Here is a 27,794-nt window from a genome sequence, read left to right on the forward strand (position 1 = left end):
AAGTGTTTTTTTTCATGACCATTTAACCTTTTCTAATCATGTCCTGTGCGTGTGCGTGTGCGTGTGCGTGTGCGCGTGCGTGTGTGCGTGTGCGTGTGCGCGTGCGTGTGTGCGTGTGCGTGTGCGCGTGCGTGTGTGCGCGTGTTCACATAGAAAGTGCCAAAACCTTTACCATACCATTCCAATGAAGTAAAAAATTCTACAAAACCAAATTAAGTTAAAGAGTTAAAAATCTAGTAATAAAAAACAACTAGAAAAACATGGAAAAATGAATGAAAACTAAAAGTGGGGAACCTTAATAATAAAGGAAATGTGAATAAATGATTGTATAAATGATTAAATATATAATCTAAACGTTACTTTTGTGATGTCATTAGTCATCCTGTGCTTTCCTTCTAGGGCTCACTCTTTAACACGTGTGTGAATGAGGAACTTCTGAGGCGTGGTTTGGCGAGGACTTCTCCTCTCGTGGGTCTGGATCCTCACTCTGGGAACTCCTGGAGTCTCTACAAGCGCTTGATGAGGGCCGAGAGGAAAGCGGAGAAGAAAGGGAAAGGCCTGTGGAAGGAAGACAGTCGCTGGGAGAGAGTTTCTGATGTCTTGAGGAACAACATGCTGCTCGTCTCAGTTAAGAAACTCTTCAAGTGGACATCACGTACTAAAGAGAAGTGAAATATTCAAGGTTGGTTATGTCTCATGCAAGGATGTTTGGTCTGAAGTATTTTATACAATATTTATCCTAAGGGAAGCAGCACTATTAAACTCTCATGTGAGAAATGTCCATGTGTTTTCCTGCCTGTGTTTCTTCACACATGTCCTTATTTACCCAACATGAAGACTCTTAACACCATCCGTGATGTTTGCGCTGTTGAATAATCCATCACATTATTCATGCTGTGGCGTTGTACCCCGTCATAATATTCCTGACAACCGGAAAGCCTTTGTACTCTTCCCTCCTCCCATAAATCCCTATCCCACAGACATCTCGGGTTTTCTGTTTCCCTGGGGAGTTGGGGGAGTGCTTTGTCACGATGACATGGCAGTGGGGGTCTACGGATGAGACAATGAGGAGGAGGAGGAGGAGGGATCCCCATTACTATAGAAACACGAGGGGTTCGTCCTCCTCAGGGTCCTAAAGGCCTTCACACTCGGAGACAGAAGGCCAGAAGAGGAACATAAGGTGCTTGAGTTGTGTCCAGTTTGGGGGTGTCGTTGCACTGACACTATTAGATAAGAACAGAATCTGAGCTGAATAATGACTTTGCAACATCGACTCTGTTATCGAACTGAGCTGAATAATGACACCATTGTCTTCTGTACAGCTGCTTATAGCTGAAAGGATTCATATTTAATAACCTTTGCAACAGTGACACTGTTATTGAACTGAATTAAAAACAACATTGAGCCGAATAATGACATTTATCTTGTGTAGAGCTGTTGCAGCTGAAATCCAATTTGTTTAATAATTGATGAATTTGACAACTTTAACAATGTTATTTTCCTATTTATTAATGTGAAGCTGCTTTGAAACAATCTATTGTAAAAAGTCCTATATATACACTGTATTAGTGTTGTCATATCACTTAATTGCATTTAACATAAAAGTGTGTGTGTGTGTGTGTGTGTGTGTGTGTGTGTGTGTGTGTGTGTGTGTGTGTGTGTGTGTGTGTGTGTGTGTGTGTGTGTGTGTGTGTGTGTGTGTGTGTGTGTGTGTGTGTGTGTGTGTGTGTGTGTGTGTGTGTGTGTGTGTGTGTGTGTGTGTGTGTGTGTGTGTGTGTGTGTGTGTGTGTGTGTGTGTGTGTGTGTGTGTGTATATGTTGGATGTGATAAATCACAATTCATCTATATATATATATATATATATATATATATATATGAATAAAATTATTTCAAGCTTAAACATTATATTCAAGATATATATGAATATATTAGTTCTGCATGTACCAATTCAATTAGTTTGTGTCCTTATGTTGTATTACTGTTGTCTCTAAGTGATTCCTGGTGGTTTCCTTTTCTCTTCCAAATGAAGAAGACGAGCAAACAAACAACAGTCTCCGCTAATAACAGCGAACAGTCTCAGGCTGGTTAGTCTGAGCTAAACTAACCTCTAATGGCCCTCAGCAGTGCGAGCGCAGGTCCTCTGGTAGGGTTTTGTTTTTCTCCTTAGTTCTCAATGGCAATAGTCTATCTATTCTAATGGGCACAGGGGGAGGGAGGGGTGTCCTGCCCCCTCCTTTCGCTCTTTTTTGTGCAAATGTCCCTTGTGACTGTGGCAGAGATGCTGGACTGTAATTGGACAGACGGTTTGAATTGTAAGGTGCATTGGGTCTGAGTCTGGCAGACTTTGAACCGGGACTCAGCACATGGGCGGTCACACAGGAAAAACCTGTGGAAACTGTGGAAGGAGCGATGGATGAGAGATGTGTGACAGGAAAATATGCCCTTTGTGTTCGTGGGAGAGAGGACAGAAGAGAACAGAACTCCTCTCTCCTCTTTGTATCAAATTCTACGCTTGGAATTTTGAGCTCCTCAAATGATTTTACGTCTCTCTCATGTTAGGTTTCGTTAAAATGAACAAAAATAAAAATATATTTAAAAACATGAAGTAACACTTTATTTTACAGTGTCCTTGTTATGTTACATGTACTTAGCATAGTAATAACAGTAAATTATGCATAATTACATACAACCAAATCCTAATCCCACCCTAACCCTATAGTAAGTACATGTAGTTGCTTAATATTACTCAGTACTTAAATATATAATTACACTGTAACAATGACACCTTAAAATAAAGTGTAACCCACTTAGTGTCCTTGTTACACGTTACATAGTTACTGTAGTAATAACTAAATTATACATAATTACACGCAACTAACCCTAAACCAAACCCTATATGTTAATTAATTATGAATTATTATTACACAGTACTTAAATGCATAATTACATTGTAACACTGACACCTTAAAATAGTGTTACCTACTATAATAACTGAATAAAATACTTATTGTAACTTTTTTTTCCAATTTTATTTATTATTGAAACAAGTATTAATTTAAAGTAGCCTAAATTATTATTATTTTTTAAATTATTTTTTTAAGGTGTCCATGTTACAGTGTAATTATAGGCCTACTGTGTGAGCATTTTTTCTCTTCTTTTTTTTTTGTGTGACACATTGTAAAGCACATTGGTCAACTTGTGTTGTTTTAATTGTGCTATATAAATAAAGTTTTTAACAATTACTTGACTTTTAAAAGTCACACCTTTCAAAGTCCACGTGTAATTTCTCAACGTCTGAGTTTTGATGTTGAAATCAAACGCTTTTAGGAACGAGTTATTATTACTACTAACCGATTTCGGTCGGTCGTTATCAGTCCGTTCCTCACAGTCCGTTCCTCGGAATCCGCGCGCCTGTTTTTGCGGCCGCTCCTGTTGACTCCGGTCAGTCCCGAGCTTTTGAATGAGAGCGGAGACTTAGTTAACACACAGTAAACACTGCTTTACATGGGAAGGAGAAGCCTGGAGACGCGTGTGTAGAGGAGAGTACATGCACGATGTTTAGCCTACATGAAAAGACTCAAGGCTGACTTTTTACCCAAAGCGGAATTATAAGCAAACTCTTGAGTCAGGAACTGAAGTAAGTGATTTGTCTCGTTCTTTGTTGAGAGCAGGTGCACGTTTGAACGGATCCAGGCGAAGAAGTTTCACTTTTCGGGATTACTTTTCCTAATTCTCATGAACTGTGATTTTTTTATTTTTTTATTTGACAGTGGCAGTGACTACGCTGCTACAATTGTCTTTTAACTCGGGTTGAGTTTTAATAATTATATATTTTATATATAAATCAAGCATAATTATATGCATCTCTCTTAACAAAACCAAACCCTATTCCTAACCAAAAGTACATGTCAGTACTTGTAAAATTACAGTGTAACAAAGACACCTTAAATAAAGTGTAACCTATGTGTATAGGCCTATTCGTGTGGGTTAGGGTTAGGGTCAGCATGGCACACACACACACCATTTATTAGTCACATATAGTTCATTTATTAGTCACATAGTCTATATGGTGTAGAGTTTGGCAGATAGTTGAAATGACATGATATTATAAATGCATTACTTATCCAACCGTGGCATAAAAAAGCAAATGGAGGACATTTGGAGTATTTGGGGGTTCATTTGTACAGAGGTGAGGGTAAGTATAGTAAGTCAAAACACATTCAAACACATGTTGACAGAGCGTACTGACTTTGTAGGCTGGTAAATTTATCTCGGTGTGTGCTGTTCCCCGAATCCTTAACAACCACTGTTACTCATGTCATGTTCAACATTTCCACAAATCCAAATATTATTCATAGACTTAACCAGATAAATATGTACCTAGAATGATTGTGTGTGCCATCTTTGTCTCTAAATCTGCCAGCTTTGAAATGGAGCCCAATCCGTCGAGGTTCAACCCATAACCCATTTGATATCTCTGATTTAGCTCAAAAAGCAAATAGATTTATCATATATTCATAACACACTGTTATATTACCTGCATGTTTACATGACCTGTTGTTTGGCTCTTCAAGACGCCCCCACATGGAGAATCACATTATAGCGAAATAAATGTCAGACGGCACAACACTTGGGAAAGGTTAGGCTTTGCAAACAAGACAGTCTTGTATTTGTCACTGCAAAAGAGCTCCTATTCAAAGTCTATGCATATTTCTGTGTACTGGAACGCGTGGGGTAAAATGACTCCAGTGTTTTCCAAGCACAGCGTATCATTTTCTCCCTTGCTCGGGTGTAGCGTGGGGCTGGCAAACAAGCTTCTGTGTGGAAGCGGAGACCAGATTAATTATTTATCCTTTATTCTCCGGGAACAGAAGACAAGACATGTTAACTGTATTCTTTGTGTTCTCAGTACGGCTTCAGTGAAGTTAGCCTTGAAACGGATCCCAGTGTCTGTCACTATAGTTGTGGGTCATAGTAAATGTGCCTGCCACTCCTACTGTATAGATCAGCCAGAGCCATGAACGGTTTAGTGCATTCACTTTGAAAACAACTAACCTAACTTTTCTTTAGGCGGGCACTCCCTATGATTACCTTCAGAAGAATTTATATATCATCTATTTCCAGTCTATGCATACTTAAAAGTAAAGGTGCATTCACACAGTGTTGAGTTGAAATTACCGTAATTACTTGATTCCGACATTAAAAGTGCTCATGTCTTTGTAGAATTCATAATTACGACTAGTAAACACATTTTTTGGAGAGCTCCACATATGGCAATGCTGATATGTTTGGTCTTGGTGGAATAGATCTGCTTCTGTTGGTTATTTCTGAACATGTACAGGACTTGCTACTGCCAGTACACACACAGACACACTGCTGTGAACAAGACATGCTGATGCATCACAGTAGCGAACATGAATTACCCATTGCTGGTCTATACAGGTGGAGCTGGGGAAGGAGGAGGGTTTCTGAAAGTGCGCTGCAACTCCTACAGCAAATGCTGACCGGTATTTGAAGGTTGAGCAAGAAGCTCATTGGCTACTGATACAGCAGGAACCAATCAGCTGTGCCCTATATGATGTGATTGATTGAACCCATATCAGTCTGCACCATCTAGATTTTCATAACAGAAATTTGTTTTTAAGCATTCATTTCATAATATTTTGGATGAATAATTATTAAAGGATTAGTTCACTTTCCGAAAAGAAATGAAGGTTTTTGAGGAAAACATTCCAGGATTTTTCTACACAGAATGGACTTCAATGGCAACCAACTACACCAATGTTCAAAGAAGGTTCAAATGTCCGTCTCAATGCAGCTTCAAAGCGAATGATCGGTCATTAAAAAAAATAAATATATATATATATATACTTTTTAACCACAAATGCCCGTCTTGTACCATCTCTGAGATGCGCCACGTATTACGTCATCACTTTGGAAAGGTCACGAATTTTTTAAAAATAATAATAATAAATTAAAACAAAGATGTCGGACGATTTTGAAGTTGGAGGGGAAAATGAGATGGAGTTTTTCGCCCTTCCCTCCTTTTTGAACCGGAGTACACAGACAAATAACTTAGATGACGTGACGTGTGACCTTTCCAAAGTGATGACGTAATATGTGGCACATCTCAGAGATGGTACAAGATGGGCATTTGTGGTTAAAAAGTATATATATATATGTTTTTTTTTTTTTGAAAATGACCGATCGTTTCGCTAGATAAGACCCTTATTTCTCGACTGGGATCGTGTCGAGACTTTGAAGCTGCATTGAGACGGACATTTGAACCTTCTTTGAACATTGGTATAGTTGGTTGCCATTGAAGTCCATTCTGTGCAGAAAAATCCTGGAATGTTTTCCTCAAAAACCTTAATTTCTATACGACTGAAGAAAAAAGACATGGATATCTTGGGTGACATCGGGGTGAGTAAATTATCAGCAAACATTTTTTTGAAAGTGAACTAATCCTTTAATGGTAATGTCTTAATAGTGAAAAAATAATTGGAAAATAAACCAAAAGCACTCAATACAATTTAATGTATAGCTAGCACAGAGCTAAATAACTAATGTCCACTAAATCAAAAGTAAGTTTATTAAGGCATATGCATAACGACTATTACTTGTTGTATTGTGGTTTTGTCTATTGATGACTCAAATTACACAGAATCAATTTGGCATATTAATAACATTGCCATAGAAATGCAAAAATCCAAGTGCATAAATGTAAGAATTCATCGAAATGAAATGATCTAGTGTGCATATAATGAAATGTCACAAATTTGCAAAAAATGCAACAGAAAATGTAAAATGGTTAACATGCTTGATGTTTTCCCATGTTAAAAAATCATTCATAACAATCATTCATAACAAAGTCCTTCTCTGTTCTAGCTTTATTGTTTATTCGTGATTATAATCATGTAGAAGACTTTCTGGGAATTCAGTGCATAATAGATGCAGTCGTGGGAGGGTGTAAGTGGGAGGGTAGGGCGAGTGGTTCAGGAAAGTGGGCACTGAATACAAAAGATCGAAGAGATCTACATACCAATATTGTGATGGTCTCGAAGATGTCTGATTCGGAGAACAGCACTGTCTGTTGGAAACCTTTTTATGAGTGAAACAAACTTCCAGATAGCGATGATAATGCAGAAACATGAGTCAGTAGTTTAGCTGGATTGATAGGGAGAGTGAGAGAGGCTGTCCACTCTTTCTGCAGGATAAGGGGGGGTTGTGAAGAGGGGGAAAGTGTCTTGCTTTACAGTCAGAAGGGGTGTGGGGTCACGGGGTCAAACTCTACCCCCACAGTTACATCTATTTAAAGTGCTGTCACCCCAATCCCCTGTGCTTAAACCCTCTCATACTCACTGATTTATTAATGACCCCTCTTTTCTATCATAATTACTCACATACAAGAATCACAATGGATGCAGACTTAAAGGAGTCATGATGTAAAAAAATGTATAATGTTCTTTGAGGTCCACTTATAATGTAAGATTTAGCATTAGCTCAAATGTTGGTTTGATCATACGGAAATGTCTGCGTTAAAGTCTGTGATCAGAATGATTTGGTGTAATTCCCTCTAGAATTGTCTCACATGATTAACACCAGCATCCGAACACAGGAGAACATGACATTTATTGCATGCAGACATTTATTATGTAGGGAATAACAGCCTTGTTTCACCAACTTCCATTTTTATTACAGATTTTGCACCAGTTTCCTATGAGGATTTTGTTCTCTTGAACACATCGAATGGAAACGCTGCTTTATTCACGAATGTTTAATGCGATATTGCAATTTGCAACGTTGGATGGAAACACAGCTAGCCTGAACACCCCTAAAACCTTCAATGATCTGTGTTGGTTTTATACAAAGAAATGTGACCACTGTCCATCAAACTCCCACTGATACTGAAATGAGTCCTTTCTTTATTCCCTTCTTCTGCAACAGAAGCTAGAGACGCGGGACTTGCATAATCCAGGAAGGTTATATTTTTCCACTTCCTAATAATGGAACAGATTGTGTTCCTCAGGGTCAGATGGGACTTTCTTATGACAGTACAAAACAGCATGGTTTATTGAAAAGCCAAGTGCTCACATTACCACACTCTGACACTATAATCATTCTCAATTTTCTCCCTCTGTGTGGATAATGCCCGCTGAAAGGCGCTGCTAGCCTCTTTCCCCGTAGATAATGTGCCTCATAGTGGCAGGAATACATTTCTCAAGCACACATGACAGCTTTTGATTACCCTCACATTTATATTCCAGCTAACTCTGACAGTAAGCGACAAATCACAAGATGAGAGAAACCAGGAGAGCTGAATGGAGCGAAGAGGTTTTATCCTCACGCTAATGGTGGGCAGTATTTCAAACTGGTTATTATGGTTATTATGGTCTCCTGGGCCGTATATGGGTTGCGGTTAAAGCATGTTTTATTCACCTTTGAGATTCAAGACTGCCTTTTTGTCAAGATTTGTCGAATCGTAATGGCAGTGTGGTTCAATCCAGACATTCTGATCTCTGATTTTGGCCACACAGAAGCTAGTCTCCTATAAAAGGGCACTACACTCAAAAAATGTACATTCTTGCATAATTTACTAATTTTCACGTTTTTTACTGAGACATAAAATACTGTAATATCCACTTATTTTTAAAGCTTTTACTTGTCTTGTAAAAAGTGGTTGCTAACAAGTGTCTAAATGAGACTATAGAGGATGTTGAGGACATTAAACATCATCAGCCGAACAAGAAAACTCATCAACTTACTATAATCTGCTTTCACGGCCTCATTTGGTTTATAATCGCACTCTTGCAAACTATTATAACTCGAAATTTCAGGGAAAATGTTTTTAAACAAAGACTGAAAGAGTTGTCGGAAGTTTGGTGATGGTTACGTTGAAGTCATGTGACCGTGGTGTAGTTCGTTTATAGCCTACGTTATCTTTTGTCTTCTGCCGATTGCATTCACGCTTAAATTCATTTTTAGAAGATTACCACGATGAACAAAACGTCTAAGAATCATAAGCTTTTGTTAGTCAAAGACCTTATTTTCTGCATTAATCCAAAAACCAATTGAATTAGGTTCTTGTCGAGGGAAACTTACAGGTTGGCCTACAAAAATACATCATCCCTGCACCTTATAAAGTCATATTGGGATGGCTGGAAGATGGAGAAAATTTTCATTTTTGGGTGGACTATCCCTTTAACACACCTCCCATGGAGTATAGTATAGCATTATACAGTTCAAACTAACCATATTTCATTAACATCGTCGTTCCGTTCCCCCTGTTAGGTCTTTTTCCAGCAGCACCTGTTGTGTGTTTGTCTGCTGGTGATTTATGGGAACATCCTGAGGGAGAAAGTTCCGGAAGCAGCGAGTTCCCCGTGGGCTCCTGTTGTAGTGTCTGATTTCAGCTTGTTTCAGGAAATTAGTGCAGACTGAGGCCACGGGGTCAAACGCATAGACTTTGTGGGGGGCTTTAGTTAGTGTGGATGGTTTCTGTTACCATATTCCACAGGCACTTTATTATTCCACCTCTGAATTATGGGTAGCAAAGTGCATATTGTGTTATATTTTATCTGTGTGAGCGGCAATTCATCTTTAGGTTTAAACTGGCAGTTTTAGGGGTCTGATCATAAATTATTCATGGCAAAATGGCATTGTCATCCTTACTGAAAGTAGTTTCTCAGTTGTAATGTCTTTTGGTGGTTTGGAAAGTGAGGAGGATCCATTTTTTTTATAAAATCGTACAGTGAGAGAGGGTCAAAGATGGTCTTGCGACCAAAGATATAATGTTTTGAGAGTGTTAGAGATTCAGCATGATCATCTCAGTGTGTGTTTGCTGCTACGATCTACATCTACTGATGAGCCGGTACAAATGCAACATGAAATGGCGTATTGATCAACGCGACATGGCGCTAAAACTTAAAACTACTTTCCTCAAGCTCCATTTACAGGATTGAAAAGCCAAGTTTTCCTCTTTTCTCCAGCCATATTCCCCTCTTTCACTTCCTCCTCCACATAAAAACCACAAGTGCGATTGATCTTGCTCTGTTTGTTCACCACTAGCTCATGCTGATGACGTTTTAATCTTCTATACTACCTTGCGTCATAGCCTACGATTCAATCGGTGTCATCCAAGTGGATGCTGCACACTGGAGGTGTTTGAGGAGAGATCTCCTGATATGATTGTAAAGCGCTTTGGGTGTACAGTAGTACATATGAAAGCGCTATATAAATGCCTCATTCTATTCTATTCTATTCTATTCTATTCTATTCTATTCTATTCTATTCTATTCTATTCTATCATCGTTCAGTCTGCACACATGTCGTACCCAAGTTTATTAGATCCATGTCGTACAGTGGGATCTGTAATGATCTTTTAGAATTGCCGCAGAAATCTCTCACTGCTCTTGACTGATTAACTTCTGTTTAATTTAATAAGAATCAGTGTATTTTTACATTAATTTCACACTTGAATGCTACTGTTAAATACACCTACTGTAGCTTAAAATAACACCTTGTACCTTAAATCGTATTTGTCCTATTGTTTGTAGTTTGCATCTTTGTTCTTATTTTTAATAACTTAAGATTTTGGTCATATTGTCCACGTCTACTTCGGCCTAAATGATCTGCCACTCTTCCTTCTTTTGTTAACTTGTAACTTAAGGGTACATTTTTATAATAAGGCTGAACTGCTCATGGACTTGCAAAATAGTCTTAAAAACCAGCATGAAATAGAATCGTGATGAGATTGATAAGATCGTGATGATGAAAAAATGATGAAAATGATATATTTTTGCCATATCGCCCACCCCAACCTACAGCCGCTGCATTGAGCATTACAAAATCTCCAATACATTTTTTCTTTCTTTTGAACGATCCATCTGTTCCCACTTAAATATCTCTGGTTTAAGGGTGAAGACCACATGAGGGCAGAGTAATTATATCCCTCAGGTCAGAAGGTCCTCATTGTTTTGCAAGTAATTAGAAGTCTTCTATTTTAAATGAATTCTAAATGAAAACTCTTGAAGATTAGAGAGGTGGCACTGCACATAATTTTACACCACAGTTTTTCATCTTTAAAGGGTTAGTTCACCCAAAAATGAAAATTCTGTCAGTAATTACTCTCCCTCATGTTGTTTCAACCCCATAAGACTTATGTTCATCTTCAGAACACAAATTAAGATATTTTTGATTAAATCTGAGAGCTGTCTCACTCCTCCATAGGCTTCTCTGTTATTGAAACTTGCCGGCCCAGAAAGTTAGTAAAGACAATGTTTAAAATAGTCCAAGTGACTTCAGCATACCTGTCAACATTTGCATACCAAAATACGGGAGATCTGAACGGGGGAGGGGGAGGCTAAATACACATTAATTGCGCAGATATTAACATAAATAAATACATAATCTCTGTATCACATACATAATACATTACATACATATTCTCCAATGCCGTCTCTCTCTTGTTCGTCCATCCTCGGGATGCTGCTGTTCTTCTTCGCGCAAATTGTTTCCCCCAAACTACTTCAGCGGACCTTTAAGTAACCGGGGTTAAGTAATCTTAACCAATGAAATTAGCTGCAGGGCGGGATTTCTGCTTAACTGGTTTGCGCCCAGTGGGATTTTTTTTTGAAATTTTATAGAAAGATAAAAAATACGGGAAAATATTTAAACGGGATGATAGCGGGATAGCAAGGTAAAATACGGGAGAATCCCGGGGAAAACGGGAGGGTTGACAGGTATGGACTACAGTGGCTCAACCTTAAGTTTATCAAGCGACGAGAGTTGTACGTCAGAACGGAGGCTCACTATTGGCCAGCATCACACGCATCACACACATGACCAGCGTCGGCCAATAGTGAGCCTACGTTCTGACGTACAACCCAGAAGCGCTGCGCTGTTACACTACGTGAACTCACTCAGAGAAACACAGAAGAAAATGAAGAGTTGAATAAAGTCGTTTTATTTTTGTTTGTTTTTTTGCGCACAAAAAGTACATTTTCAATAACAGAGAAGCCTATGGAGGAGTGATCCAGCTCTCAGATTTCATCAAAAATATCTTCATTTGTGTTCTGAAGATGAACGAAGGTCTTACGGGGTTGAAACAACATGAGGGAGAGTAATTACTGGCAGAATTTTCATTTTTGGGTGAACTAACCCTTTAAAAACAGCTTATCGTTTCACACCTTTAATGTATTCTGCATTTATAATTGTAGTGGATGTGTGTTAAACTACCTCAGGGCATCTTCATTCCTCTCGAAGATCTTTCCACCCATCACACATACACACTCCGTCTCATTCTTGTTTCTCTCTCTCTCTGTCTCCACAGTCTCTTTTGTAATCCCATCAGTACAATCAGTGTTGAAACTGCAGGACTGCACCTGTCATTTCCAATCAGCGTGTTTAGTGTCTGACGATAGGTTAGACTTGTGTGTGTGTGTGTGTGTGTGATCAGGCTTCAAACCGAACATCGACCTCCAGCACATGCATGGGTCAAAACATTTACAGTCACATGAGTGTCATCATGCATATTCTAATAAACATGTAATACTGTTTGATAAGCCATATTGTATATGTAATAACATCTCTTTATTCTCTATTACAGATATTCCGCTCTCTATCCCTCCTGGATCCCATTATGAGTTACAGGAAGATGGACAAGCACGGAAGCCCACAGTATTGCCGTCATTTTCTGACTGACAACAGCATCTTCCATGGTAGGTTTATGCCTGTTTGATGGATATATTGCAATATGGATTGTCGTTCAGAACTAAATCAGACTCTTCATGGTCATTTGAGGATAATATAGGCTCTGTTCCAAATCTCAGGAAATGTGAAAGGTGATCTTTGATTGCTTGACCGTCAAATGCAACTGGGACTGGTATACACAAGGTGGTGCTGTCTCTCACATCACGAGGATGATAAAGCGCTGAAGTGTTTGGGAATTGCCCACGGTACACAAAGGAAAAGGAGATCAGTCCTCGTTGACTTAATGGCATTTGTTTAAATGGGACTGTGTCCCCAAGGCCACATCACTGAACACAAAACTGACAGCCTGACAGAAATATTACAACAGTTCCTTCTACAAATAGCCACAGATGGTTTGAAGAATTAAAGAATTTGTCCAGCATGCTCACATACAGATTGGAGAGATTGGAGAGATGGGAGAAGAGGAGGGAATATTGAGAATATGTGCTGAGAGCCTGGAAATAATCTCTCGTTATTAAACGCTAAAGGTTATGCCTCAGATATTTGGATGTCGATCAGATGCTTAAATGGTTTGCATGCAAATTAGCTTTATTATGGTTTAACCAAGAAAGTTCAGATAATGTATAGATGGTCCGACTCGTTTTTTTGGTGACTTATCGTGTCATCTTTTTAATTTTTTATCATGTTAGGATTTTCAGGCCTGGGAATTAAATGGAAAATTTAATGAATATAATAATATATTTTCCCATGAAAGTTAATAACATTTTAAAATGTCATGGGAAAGTCACGGAGCTTCTATAGATTAATACACTACTGTTCAAAAGTCCGAGATCTGAGATTTGTAAAATGTTTTTTTATTTTTTTATCAAGATTCTTTGATAAGAATCTTTTGAAAGTTCAAAACAAGAACCATATATATATGGTTATATAATGTAATCCATTTATAAGCAACAATTGTAACAGGTGTTATGCTTAAAATATATTTGCTGATGGAAGGTACATTAGATGATTGAGTTTATATATATATATAGATTGGGTTTGCTTTAGCTATAATCTCTCTGTACAGTATATGTACCATCACCAAGTTTACTGTACAGTGACCCGTTTCGAGATCATTATAATCTGTGTAAATGCTTAAGTAGGCCTACCATACCCATATATTCCAGTGCCATATCTTGACCAGAGCGAGATGCAGTTGTGTGGTGGCATGCGATGTGTTTATTCCTCTGAGAGAGACAGGATTGTTGTCTAGTGTCTGGGCGGTTGATGCATGATGTGAACTGCAGACGTCTGTCTGTCTGACTCTGAAGGGAGCTTTTGTCTGGCTCTTGCTGAACCGCTGCAGTAATTTACTCTCTTTCTTTAAACGTTTTCGCTGCTCCTGAAGCCAGAGATGGATCAACCTGCCTGGAAAATAAAAAAGCAAGTGATTTAATCTTATGAAACCTGTGTTTCCTTCCCAATTCCACAGGTCCTTCTTTATATTGCATTGGTTTCCAGTTTCTCCCTCTCTCAGACTGTGTCTCTCGCTCTCGCTGTTTCATTGTCATTCGCTTGCACGTTTGTCTCAGATGGCTAGTGCAATTCTAGATGAAGGAGGAGATGGGAATGAAAGAGAAAAAAATGAGTAAAGATTAAGTGAAAATCGAGTTAAAGTGGATTATTGGAAAATGCTAGAGGTATTATGTGAATCAGGTAGTGTATAATAAAAGCGAGAGCTGCTTGTGTCGTGTGTCAGCGTATACTTTGATTAGTGCTAAGATTCCCCCAGTAATGCATGGCCAGCCCAATCTGCCACTCAATACATGAATAGAGCAGGTCGGGAAACCTCACATTGTCCTGACATAACATTTTTCAGATGACATTGATCGGATCAGCTTTATTCCAAACCACTTTACGGCTCTGGGAACACCTGCATCACTCACATATATCGGGATCCACTGCAATCTATTCCTGGGAATTTGATTGGTTATTTTAGACTATTTGTTTTTCAGTTGCTCTTTGACGTTCAGCACTTTAAGGGCAGTAACACACACACACACACACACACACACACACACACACACACAGAGTCTGGAGATGAGAAGCATATTCGGCTTATTTACATGCTGTGAATATGAAACCCTCTAAGGAATCGGCGATGAGATCCAGACTTGCTTTATTTCCATCTGTCACTGGTGTGGCGTGATGGATGAGTGTGACGGAGGCTTCAGCGACGCGCTCGCCAGTTCAAACACTGAGTGTGTTCAACTTGGTACATCACTGAGCATATTTAAAGTGCCCCATTATGCTTTTTGGAATATGACCTTTCATGCAGTGTGTAATATAGCTGTTTGTGAATGTAAAAGGTCTGCAAAGTGCACAAAAAATAAAGTTATTGTCTCCTAAAAGAAAATAATAGATTCAATGTCTGCTTTGCCCCGCCCTCGAACACTAGTTGTAGCTGAGAAGCAACATGTCGTGTTGTTTCCACTTTGCGTGCACTTCCTAAGGATGAGGACTCGTGTTTGAATTGATGCAGTAAAAACAAAGCCATCGTTACTGTTCGTATCACTGTGTATACAAGCACTGAGGAAGAGCTGAAATTCACATATGGTAACAAGCATTTCGTTTCTGATATACACCAATCACAACAGACTGGAACATCTGACCAATCAGAGCAGAGTAGACCAATCACAACAGACTGGAGCATCTGACCAATCAGAGCAGAGTAGACCAATCACAACAGACTGGAGCATCTGACCAATCAGAGCAGAGTAGACCAATCACAACAGACTGGGCCATCTGACCAGTAAGAGCAGAATAGACCAATCACAACAGACTGGAGCATCTGACCAATCAGAGCAGAGTAGACCAATCACAACAGACTGGGCCATCTGACCAATCAGAGCAGAGTAGACCAATCACAACAGACTGGGCCATCTGACCAGTAAGAGCAGAATAGACCAATCACAACAGACTGGAGCATCTGACCAATCAGAGCAGAGTAGACCAATCACAACAGACTGGGCCATCTGACCAATCAGAGCAGAGTAGACCAATCACAACAGACTGGGCCATCTGACCAGTAAGAGCAGAATAGACCAATCACAACAGACTGGAGCATCTGACCAATCAGAGCAGAGTAGACCAATCACAACAGACTGGGCCATCTGACCAATCAGAGCAGAGTAGACCAATCACAACAGACTGGGCCATCTGACCAGTAAGAGCAGAATAGACCAATCACAACAGACTGGAGCATCTGACCAATCAGAGCAGAGTAGACCAATCACAACAGACTGGAGCATCTGACCAATCAGAGCAGAGTAGACTAATCACAACAGACTGGACCATCTGACCAATCAGAGCAGAGTAGACCAATCACAACAGACTGGAGCATCTGACCAATCAGAGCAGAATAGACCAATCACAACAGACTGGAGCATCTGACCAATCAGAGCAGAATAGACCAATCACAACAGACTGGCGCATCTGACCAATAAGAGCAGAGTAGACTAATCACAACAGACTGGACCATCTGACCAATCAGAGCAGAGGAGACTCTTGGAAAGGCGGGGTTTAGAAAGATCAAATCCTTTATCAAATTAAAGTTTTATTTGGCATTGGATGCATGTAAACCTAATGTAGGAGACATATAAAACAAATTAGGAACGTTTACAATAGCATAATAGGCCGTATTAACAGCCATTTTAGTGTGGATAGAGGTGATGGTGGAGATGGAAGCTGCTCCTGTTGTGCTGCCATGATGGAGTCCTTAGCAGATGTAAACATTTCAGTGGAATAAATGGGATACGACCGTAATCATTGATTTTACAGTTTGTCAGATATTACGGCAAATGTAATTACTGTGAAAAGGAGCCGTTAAAAGAATAGAAAAACATTCTGCCATTATTTACACACCTTTGACTTTCTTTCCTCTGTAGAACAAAAAACAGAGAGTTTTTGCAGAATGTTCACACTGCTTGTTCCCATTCAGTGAAAACATATAGTGAGCGTGGCTGTCACACTGATACTCATAACTTCTCATCTATGCGAAACACAAACAGATGTTTTGTAGAATGTTCAAAAGCTCCGAAACGGAACAAAAAAACCTGTTTGACAAAAGTGTCACACGGTAAGAGCATTGCGTTAACAACGCAAGGTTGTGGGTTCGATCCCAGGGGATTGCACATACCTATGTATAAATGTATAGGATAATGCAATGGAAGTCGCTTTGGATAAAAGTGTCTGCCAAATGCATAAATGTAAATGTAAAAATTTTCCGTTTTGGAGCTTTTGAACATTCTACAAAACATCTGTTTGTGTTTCGCATAGGGAAGAAGTTATGAGTATGATTAAATAATGACAGGATATGTTTGGGTGAACTGTGCTTTTTAAGTCAAGCATTGGAAAGAAATGTTTATCTCTTCTTTGGCAGTTGTGGTAATTGTGTAATGTAGTGCCATTATGTGTTGATGTGTAATTCTCTCACATCATATTTCCTCTCACTGTCAGCGGCATCATTCTAGCACATAGATTGAGAAATGCATTATGACTTATTAATCTTTTAGCAACCGTCCGCTTAATAGCTCTGAAGCGTGCGTCAATGCGCATTCATCTGTAATGACGTGATGAGAAAGTTCATTTATTATCACGGAAACGTGAGTTAAAACTAAATCGGATGGTATTTTAATCTTTTGTTTCTCAAATACCTGCAAATAGGGTGATGTCAATTAAATTGGGACATTTCTTATAGCATGTATAACATGTAATATTTTATGTTTGAGTCAGATATGGACAAACCCAACTGTTGGTATAATTTTTTTAATAAAATAGTTTTTGTACATATTTAACCCAAACATGGGTTAAAAAACAACCCAGCATTTTTTTTTTTTTTTTTTTTTTTTGTGAATTCACTGTCAAGAAGTGACCCAGTTTGCCTTACATTTAGCTGAAGAACATCAAATAGTCAGTCGTATATTCACTCTCATGTTGTTCCAAGCTGGAATGACTTTCTTTCTTTTGTGTGATAGAGAAGGAGAAGTGGAGCAGAATGACAGTCTTAGACACCATTATTTAGAAAAAGAGGTAATGGAAGTGAATGATGCCTGAGTGAGCAATCTCTATGACAGAAAGAACGTCATACGGGTTTTGAACGACTTGAGGAAACTACAGGATTTTAGTGTTAACTATCCACTTTAACTTCCAGACAAAATGACTTGCGCCTCAGGTGAACTACGACTCCTCCAGTAATGTGCGTTTACTTTGAATTATAAGAAAGTCCGACCCTTTAATCGCCTTCATAACACCCAGCTCCCCTCATATTCCCTCATATTCCCTCCTCCCTCGAGCATGAGAATAATATGTGCCGAAAAGAAGCGCGTGCAGAGATCAGAGTCACTGTGCATGAGGCGGAACGAGCGCGAGTGAGAGAAGAGGAGCGCGCGCGCGCCTCACTGAGATTGGAGAGCTCCTTTCCGCGCGCTTTGATTACATGCATCAAATGGATTTCTTTAAATGACTTCTTTAAAATGTACAGCCAGGAACTGATTATTAAAACGTAACTGCATTGGAAATTCCCGATGAAGGGAGTGATATCACAGATATGTTTAATGGAAGAGTGCAGTGACACCTGCATTCCGAAGCGCGCGTCTTGTGTTCTGATCGCCGCACAGATTCGGTCTTAATGCAGTGTTTACCTGTTATCAACTATAATGGCGGAGCTGGAAGTTTTAAAAAATATCAGTTTTGAGAAGGGTGAGTCATGCATTACGCTGTTGAAATATCAGTCACATAATTGATTTATTTTCTGGCATGTGTGCACGTTATGCAATTGCGCCCTCGGCATTAAGGCACTTTATTCAGTCTAACCAATTAGATTTAGATTAAGTGTCATATGATGCAACTAAACATGCCAAATGTAGCCCGTGTGTTAGTGTGTTTGTGCTGGTCTTGGGTTTGTGCATGCATGACTTCCAGTGCTGTGTGAGAGGAGCTGTCCAGGGTTCTGCATCGGAATGCTGTTCCTCTGTGGGAAGCCGCTCCAAAACACGAATCTACAGGCTTTGGCTAATTGAATGTTTGCCATCTATTTAGCTCCCAAGCTGTGAAACTTAATGCTCTGATTTTATAATTGACGTTCTGTCTCTTTGTGAGACTAATTGTATTAAAACCATTACGCTCCACCATGAAGAGCGTTTCCATCTGTATTTTTGGAGCAGTAAAATGGAATGGGATTTTTACCCCAGCCTTGAAAGTCTTCTTTATTAGAATGGGGTTTTAGGTGTCTGACAGCGATTCTGGTATTACTAAATAGTAATTATATAAAATGCAATCAAAGATGTAATACTCACATACACAGATTTATGTGTTGCTTCTTGCTTTAGACTTGATTTCAAAACCAAGTCAATTTTGGCTGTATAGTGTTACATTTGAGGACTATTGTAATATCCCTTGCTATTATTGCACCAGCCTGAGATGATATGATGCTTGATATAATGAAGCGTAAAGGTGTTTATGAAGGAGTGAACCTTTCCTTCGGCGCTTTTCTGCAATTTTTGTAACCCGAAGTTACTTAAATGATTCCTTTGGAGACTTTGGCGAAGGATTCTCTTTGATAGGGAATATTATGCCAACAGGTTGCTCTCGGTTTGTGAGTTCAAGTATGTTTTTGACTGCAGTGACTGTTTGCTACTCCCCCGCAAAGAGAAAATAGGTCTTTCATGTAAAAAATGTGCTTTTCCTCTCAGATAATGATGATTCACTGCAGTATTCCTTTTATTTTCAGACCTCACCTACGTACATCCCTTCCTTTCCTTTCCTTTCCTTTCCAAACATAAGTTCTGTAAATTAAAACATTTGGTTTTTATTTGTGGATCCACAATGATAGTGACACAAAACTTGCTTAGTTTGTCTTGTGTATCAGTTTGTTGAGCAAACTGAGAAGGTTATATAGAGTTATTTTAATACACCAAAACAATATACTCAGTGAAATGGAAGAAACTTCACCGAGGAGAACACTAATCACGCTAACGGTGAAACAACTTTTACAGCAAAATATAATCCAAAACACTACATCATCTATAACGAACATTTAAGTCATCATAAGGCCACGTGTTTTGACCAAAAACACGAATTATTCAAGTGCAATCAATTATTCAGTGATCAAACTGAGCATGCTCAGCAGCCGTTACCACCAAACTTTACATCGCAAGTTCTTGTTGTTTAATATTAACAATTGCTCATACTAAACTATGGTGTAAACATTGATTTAATTTATTTTCTTTGGTTGTCATCTTTTTTACATTCAATAGTTCATTCAACTTAATAGATTTAGATTTCGTCTTACAATTTTTTTTCAATGTTTGCTGTCATTGCTCCATTCTGTCTGTGTAGATTTCAGTGTAATTCTGTACATTTTAAAACACAATCTTAAAGGTGCAGTTAGCGATTTCTGAGAAACATATTTGAAATCAATCCAAACAAACACGCCCCTCCCTTCATTGCTTCGCCCCTGAAATGCATGAACATGCATGTCTCTTTATTATAGCTGAAGCCAAGCAAAATAAAGCGAAGATGATGAACGAACGACAAGGAAGAACAAAAAATAAACAAGAAAATATACAAGCAAGAGTTGGTTGTTAGTTGCCAGCAGCTCCAGACAAACAACGACACTGAAAACTGTCCTGTTACTACAGCTAACATTACAACAACAGCATATTTTGTTCCTGTGAAACATAGCAAAACCAGTATTACTCACGTAGTAGTAGTAGTACCACGCATGTTTTCAGGCCTTCCCGCTTCGGTCCCTTCAGCACTGGAAAGCTTTTCTAATATTTACTCGGGTCCTAAAGCTCTTGCCTGATCATAACCCTTCTTTTTCCATAACATTTTCTCTTTTGTAATGTCTCTCAGCCATCTCTCTTTCTACAGTCTTTCTTCAAATCTCCCTCTTGCTCACTCACTCTCTCCTCCCCCATCACGAGTAGACACGCCCCCTACTGCTGATTGGCTCACTCTCTCTCCTCCCCCATCATGAGTGACATGCCCCCTACTGCTGATTGGCTCACTCTCTCTCCCCCATCATGAGTGGACACGCCCCCTACTGCTGATTGGCTCACTCTCTCTCCTCCCCCATCATGAGTGGACACGCCCCTTACTGCTGACTGGGTCACTCTCTCCTCCCCCATCATGAGTGGACACGCCCCCTACTGCTGATTGGGTCACTCTCCTCCCCATCATGAGTGGACACGCCCCCTACTGCTGATTGGCTGCAATTGTGTTGTGCTGCTCGGTTCTATACACTTTTAAGAAGCGCACTTACGGCACCTTTAATTATCCATTAACTTGGTGAAATAAAGGTTAACCAAGAGATTGTTTTTGGGATGTGCAGTAGCCCCATTTCTGTTTTATGTAAGCCATCAAGAGTAGTGAGCTCAAGATAATGGACAGGATTTTTCATTTAGATGTTGAATGTAGCCATAGGCCTCCCACTCTATAACCTAATAAGCTTCAGTTGCACAACAAGCACCATTAGAGCCAAGCTGGTGGTACATTTCCATTCAATGCATCTCCATGGCCATTCTCTCTGAGGTGGAGGAGATTAGACAGTTCACAGGGGTACTCGCTTCTGTTCTGTGAGATATCCATATCAGCTCTGCTCCATCCTTGGGCTGGTTAAAGGGAAATGGCAAAGGGGAGGGGCTTCCCCAATTGGCCCAATACCTTCCTGAGCATCTCCCCGAACGCCAGCCTGCCTAACAGTGTTTCTTTGATGTCAATACTAGGGAATGCTGTCAGAGCAGCAGTCATGAATATATTAAGATTCTGCACAGTTATTTTGGCTCTGATGGATTGTGGGGGCTCAGTGGGGTTCCTGTTGAAAGCATGGTGGTGCAGAATGAGTAAAGGCAGTTATATCAGTTGCGTCTAATTAAGACAGAGAAGATGCGATAAGTGGTTGTTTTCTTTGTTTGGATCCACCGTTTGGTGCATGAATGTTGGGGATCTGCCTTCTCTCAAGAGTGCTCTGCAAGAAGCCAGTTTCCAATAGTGTCCACAAGGGTGCTATCGCTCTTTAATTAGTTCCCATATACTCCCACAAGATGTACCCTTCTGAATACCCTGACAGGTTTTCACAATAATAGAAGAAATAAAATCTTACTTTTGGCACTTCTATGAAAAGAGCACACTGCTGTTAAAGGTATAGTTCACCCAAAAATGTAAATTCAATAGAATTTTTTTTACTTTTTTTTTTATTCAGTTATTTTCCCTCTCTCATGTTGCTCTTTACCCATTTGACTTAATTTCTTCCATGGAACACAGAAGGTGACTTTTTGAAGAATGTACTGTTAGCTTTTTTTAAATATAAATAAAACGAGAACTGGTATTGCTCCTGGTGGTCATGACATGAGAAATCAAATTTGCATTGATTTTTTTGACAAATAAGAGGTCTTTGTAACTGCAAGTTTCATATCTTAAAACATCCTCCTCCTCATTATACACAAAGAATATATTTAATCAAGCTCCAAAAATGGTCCATGTGGATTTTGTGGGATTTGTGATGCCACATGGGCAAATAAATTTGCATATATGCCCGCCTCCAGAGCAAGACATCGACGAAGAGTTAAACATCATTGCACTATAGGCCCCGCCCATTGGCGTTCAGTCGCTTAGCGTTTGACTTTTGCCTACACTGGATGTGAGCGTCATGTCAAAAGAAAATAGAACCCATTATAATCACTGATGCTGTCTACACTGATACAGTATACAGATGTGCGTTTAGTTTCTACGTCATAATGCTTTTGTAAATCACTGTTTTATATGTATAATATTTTCAGAATGGCTGTTGATACTGTTTCCAATGCAATGACGTTAGCCAATCATAACAGTGGCTGTCTACTGACAAGCCTTAAAGGAGCCGCACCTTAAAAACTGATCATTTCAGACAGAGGATCAAAATGAGGATTGAAAATAATAATTTTTCCACATTTACATTTACATTTGTTTTTGTTAGTTTTTTTGCAAAAAAAACTTTATTAATATTATAAGTAAACATCAAGGAACATAATAAAATAAAAAACCAATCCCATGTCATGACCCCTTTATATTTTGGTCTGATCTCACACAAAGCTATCAGAAGACATTGAATATAATGCACAAGTTTTCAAGACCGAATTTTCATTTTTGGGTGAACTATACCTTTAATAGCCAAGTTGAATAACTTAAGAGTGTTCTATATAATGTTTCTCGAATCAAATAACCAGTTTTTAAAATCCATACGCAGAGAGACCCAACAGTCCGCTTATTCCCAGAAGATATACGCGGTTTGTCCTGCTATGGAGAGTAGAGCACCCAGATTCTCCTGCACAAATATTGTCCATTTACCGGTAATCTGTCTAACCTCAAACAGAGTCTTTGGAGTCAAGAGAGTTTAAATGCCACATTACAGGCCTTCTGCCCGCTGCGTCCGAGATGGACATCTTCCTGCATCTGACCAGCGGTCAGGTCACAAAGGTCAAAAAGCAGAGCAACGGTTAATACAATTTCATATGTGGATGAATTCATCTTCACTCTAGCATGTGCAGCTTAAAAGAGAGGAGGACGACTGAAAGAAAACGAGGAGGGCACGAAAATGTGGAGACTTCGGAGAAATGCATTCATATTGCAACTTTTGAGACTGAATGATTTATAGTGGATGTTCAGTTGATGATATGAGGAGTTTTCAATAAATTAGTGGCTTCTTTTCCGGTACTCTCGCGCTCCATGAGCTCAATTCCCGGCATTGGACCTGAGAGAGATCCACCAACGTTTGGAAGTTAAATCCCTCCTCTTAGGTTTGTCAAAGAGCTCATTTTAGATATTTTTAAAGTTACATCTTTCTCTGTCTGCATTAACGTCTTTATGCTGCAATGGTTTTATGTGACCTATGAACACTAATGTCCTTTTTGAGGACAAAAAGGCCCATCGGATTTTGTGGGATCACAGTCAGTTGTACTCATGTTATGTCATACCATTAATATTATCTGCTTTCTCTTCCATCTCTATTACTTATGCTGCTCACTTTGACCCTCTAGGACAGAAACACATCTGTTCAAAGCCTCACCATCATGCACATTTCCCCCCACAACAATACATTAGCTATTCTGTGTAAATCCCTGCTCGCTACTGCTTTTTACTGTCACAAAGGTTCAAAGGCTCCACGTGAATAGCTAGCGGGATAGAAGATAGATGACCAAAGAGAGGGTGGAGTGAGTGAGGGGTTCTGGGTAAAGAAGTGGGCGTTCGATGTGGAGGGAGATTTCGGCTCGCAGTCTTAAGGGAAGTGAGCGAGAGGAAGTGCTTTAAGGATGACACTCAGTTTCGAGCGGTCACTTTTTTGTTTTGATGTCTCGGGATCCTTTTTCGTGACATCAGAGCGCTCGGCCAATGCCAACGTGGCGTCTCTTTTGGCCCGTAGGTTCTACCATGTTGGAGGCAGCGTGGCGGTGCCACAGAAGTGTCGTTTGGCATATATAGGTGAGACGTTTTCTTGTAAGAGTAAGTGTGTGTGTGCAGGGATGGATAGTGTATCATGTCAGTTGTCGGCATTTGTATCAATACACTGAAAAAAAATAAAAAGTTGGATCAACTTGGTTGTTTAAGTAATTTCAACTTAAATTACATTAAACTGGCTTTAAAGGGATAGTTCACTTTAAAATGAAAATTCTGTCATCATATACTCACCCTCATGTTGTTTCAAACCTGTATGCATTTCTTTCTTCTGCTGAACAGAAAGGAAGATATTTAGAAGAATGACAGTAACCAGACAGTTTCTGGGTCCCATTGACTTCCATAGTAGCCTATATATTTTTTCCTACTATGGAAGTCAATGGGACCCAGAAACTGCCTGGTTACTGACATTCTTCTAAATATCTTCCTTTCTGTTCAGCAGAAGAAAGAAATTCATACAGGTTTGAAACAACATGAGGGTGAGTATATGATGACAGATTTTCATTTTAAAGTGAACTATCCCTTTAAGGAATTAGTTGAAACTTGTATAACATACTACAAAAATTGGAAAAAACATAGCTTAACCTATTTTGGTGAGTTAAAGCAATGTAAAAATATATATTATCATAATCTTGATAATATAATTTTTTACAGTGTAGTTAATGGATATTTCATTGTTCATGCTCACTTTCCCTATTTTTCCATCCATCCATCCATCCATCCATCCATCCATCCATCCATCCATCCATCCGCAAATATCATAACATCAGCTTGTCTGCATTTGTATTAATGAGTGTATTCCTCATCCACAGACACATGATACAGGTCTCAAAGTCAATTTGTCTTGTTGCTCTTTATTGTTTAATGGCTTTCCAGCTGTCAGTTTGGCTGAAATCACTAACCTCCTACTCCCTGCTCAGAGCCCTAAAATGATCTTGCATGTTCATTAGACTGACATCTGTGAGCTTGTGTTTTTACCACTACATTGCATCAGATATGAGAGTCAATTGTAAAAGAGCAAAAAAAAAAAGGATGCTCTGCCTATTATCACCTTTCAGAAATAGTGGAAGACATCTACTCTGGGATTCAGAGCCCAGGAGAGGGTGTGAGAATGACGGCGTGTGCCTTTCTCTGCCTGCTAGTCTACCTGGCTGAATCTGCTGGTGTGAAACTGACAGTGTTTTGGGGAACAGATGGCTTAAAATGCAGCGCTCTCCAACAAATGTAAACAAACCAGCTTTTGGGCTATTTTAAGTCTCAGAGAGATCTGCATGAGAAGGTGCACAGCTATGGCGTCCTATTTAAATGCATTTGTTCCTTTGTGCCCCATTCCTGTCTGTCCCATTGGAGCTTGGTTTAATTAATCAAGAGCAAAACGCTTTGGATTTCGATGCACGAAGAGAGTCGAAATTGAAGTGAGAATGGGATCGGATATTTGACACTGAACAATGAGAGCACAGAGCATGCACAGAGATATTGTTGGGTATTTATAGTGCAGACTGTGCACATACACAGTTTAATCTGCTTTATTGGTGTGTGTGTGACATGTTCCCCATCCAGATCCCCTGCCTCACAGCGCTGTGAACACTATGACAGGCCTGCTAAACCATCAAACAGACTTGGCAGTGGCTCCGTCTTTTTATCCTCTTCTGGTGGAAAGCGCGCGAGGCGATATGTGGTTATTGCTCTGGCTATAATCTAACCTGATCTCTCATGATGATCTTGGTGGTGATCAAGATAACAGTGCTTATTATTAGGGCTTCACAGTTATGGGCTTTTCAGTAGCTGAGACTGATGCTGATCTGGACATCTGGTTGGCTGATGGTAATGCATGAATATGATACAGTTTTATGGTGTTCATTGAGATGTACACAAATTAAAACATATTTTAACTTTTATTTTATTTTATTTTTTATTAACACAGATTAAATGAGTCAATATATCATCAATCCTTCTTCCAAAATGTGTTTTTGTCTTACCCTGATTTACTTTGGTAAGCCTATTAAAAGTGTTTATATTTTAGTCTTATCATCTCTGTAAATAGAGAAAAGTTGCTCTGGCTAATTTGACATGTCTGGTGTGGGAGGTCAGAGGTTAGTTAAGTGTGTGTGTGTGTGTGTGTGTGTGTGTGTGTGTGTGTGTGTGTGTGTGTGTGTGTGTGTGTGTGTGTGTGTGTGTGTGTGTGTGTGTGTGTGTGTGTGTGTGTGTGTGTGTGTGTGTACTTGTACAACTATCTTTGTAAGGACCAGTTTGAGTTTTAGACCATTGGAGTGAGGACAAAGAGAGTAAAGTGAGGACATGTTGGCCGGTCCTCACTCTCTGAGAGCCTTTAAAGGCCTGTTTGAGGGTCAAGACTTGGTTTTAGGGATAAGGTTATAATGAGGTGAAGGGTCGGTTTAGTGTCAGGGGTCGGGTTAGGCACTTAGTTGTGATGGGTAAGGTTAGGGTCAGCGGCTAGAGATTGCATTGTGAGAAAGGTTGACATTTCGTGAGCTTAGAATTATAAGGTTCTATCTCCGTTTAGGGTAGTTCTGAGATATTGAGCATCAAAGTTTTTACATCCCAGCTGGCAATGGAGAGATGGAACCTTTTTATTTTATCAATAACTACTAACAAAATATTTGTTTACAAAAATAACACCACACAGGCATTAATAAACACCTAATGGATCAGATTATGTCAAAAACTCAATTTCGACCAAAAGTGGAGATAGAACCTTATAATTCTAAGCTCACGATTTACATTTACATTTATGCATTTGGCAGACGCTTTTATCCAAAGCGACTTACATTGCATTATCCTATACATTTATACATAGGTATGACATGGAGCAGCTAAATCTCCAACCCGTTTTAAACAAACTCAGAACAGAGGAGAGTCTGCTGGAGAAAAGAGAACGAGACAGAGCTCGTAATAAAACAAGAACCAACATTAGCTTGGCTTTTCAGAGATGGCGAGAACTGAGGGATTTGAAATGTTGTAAAAGCGACGCTTTTTTTATACAGGTGAATAAGGTGTTTTATTGAACAGATAAACTGCCATATGTAGCTCTCTAATAGAGTTGATTGTAGAGCATTATCTGTTGTGAAGATCATTTTATTATGGTTGTTGTAGCGCTGTGCTGGAGTTTATTTTCAAGGAAATACCGTGTCTTTTAATGGGTAAAGCTACAGTAACGTCTTCAGCTAGTCAGCTTGAGATCCTTTCCATCTAAACCCATTATATCTCTTAAGCCTAGTAGTGAATGTTTTATGAGCAGGAGGATAATATCTCTCTCTCTCTCTCTCTCTCTCTCTCTCTCTTCTAGTAATAAGAAGGAACCATATTCATCCACACAGTCACACAGAGCCGAAGCACAACAAAAACATGTTCTTCCACAAAATGTATGCATTTAATTAACCGCTCGAGGGCCAAAAGTCACATAGTGTACCTCTTAAAAGTCCCTAAAAAAAAAAAAAGTAAAATATTTATCTTTGTTTAGAAAATCATCAGTACCTCACCCAGGTGATACAGTGCTGCTTCAGTTCAGTGGTTCAGCCAGTGTGATCTGAAGCGCAAAATGTTCATGCGTTGATGCATGTGATTCATTAAATGTTGTCATAAAATGAACC

General features: G+C 39.3%; 2 protein-coding genes across 8 annotated transcripts in view; both read left to right on the plus strand.

The window, feature by feature from the left end:
- c18h3orf33 (c18h3orf33 homolog (H. sapiens)) overlaps positions 1-1,612 on the plus strand; it is a 466,419-nt gene extending 464,807 nt beyond the window's left edge. For all 3 annotated transcript variants that reach the window (XM_082181381.1, XM_082181382.1, XM_082181383.1), the window contains one exon: positions 400-1,612. In XM_082181381.1, coding sequence (XP_082037507.1) covers positions 400-672 — 273 coding nt within the window. In that variant the 3' untranslated portion in view covers positions 673-1,612. The remainder of the gene's footprint in view (positions 1-399) is intronic.
- Positions 1,613-3,466: 1,854 nt separating this feature from the next.
- plch1 (phospholipase C, eta 1) overlaps positions 3,467-27,794 on the plus strand; it is a 79,861-nt gene continuing 55,533 nt past the window's right edge. For 2 of the 5 annotated variants that reach the window (XM_082181333.1, XM_082181336.1), the window contains exons 1-2: positions 3,468-3,637; positions 12,608-12,719. In XM_082181333.1, coding sequence (XP_082037459.1) covers positions 12,641-12,719 — 79 coding nt within the window. In that variant the 5' untranslated portion in view covers positions 3,468-3,637; positions 12,608-12,640. Of the gene's footprint in view, positions 3,638-12,607; positions 12,720-17,701; positions 18,451-27,794 lie in introns of those variants that run through there. The other 3 variants (XM_082181337.1, XM_082181335.1, XM_082181334.1) reach the window with 3 other exon arrangements.

The sequence above is a fragment of the Leuciscus leuciscus genome, assembly GCF_965113295.1.
Source record: "Leuciscus leuciscus genome assembly, chromosome: 10".
In the NCBI taxonomy this organism is placed as follows: Eukaryota; Metazoa; Chordata; class Actinopteri; order Cypriniformes; family Leuciscidae; genus Leuciscus; species Leuciscus leuciscus.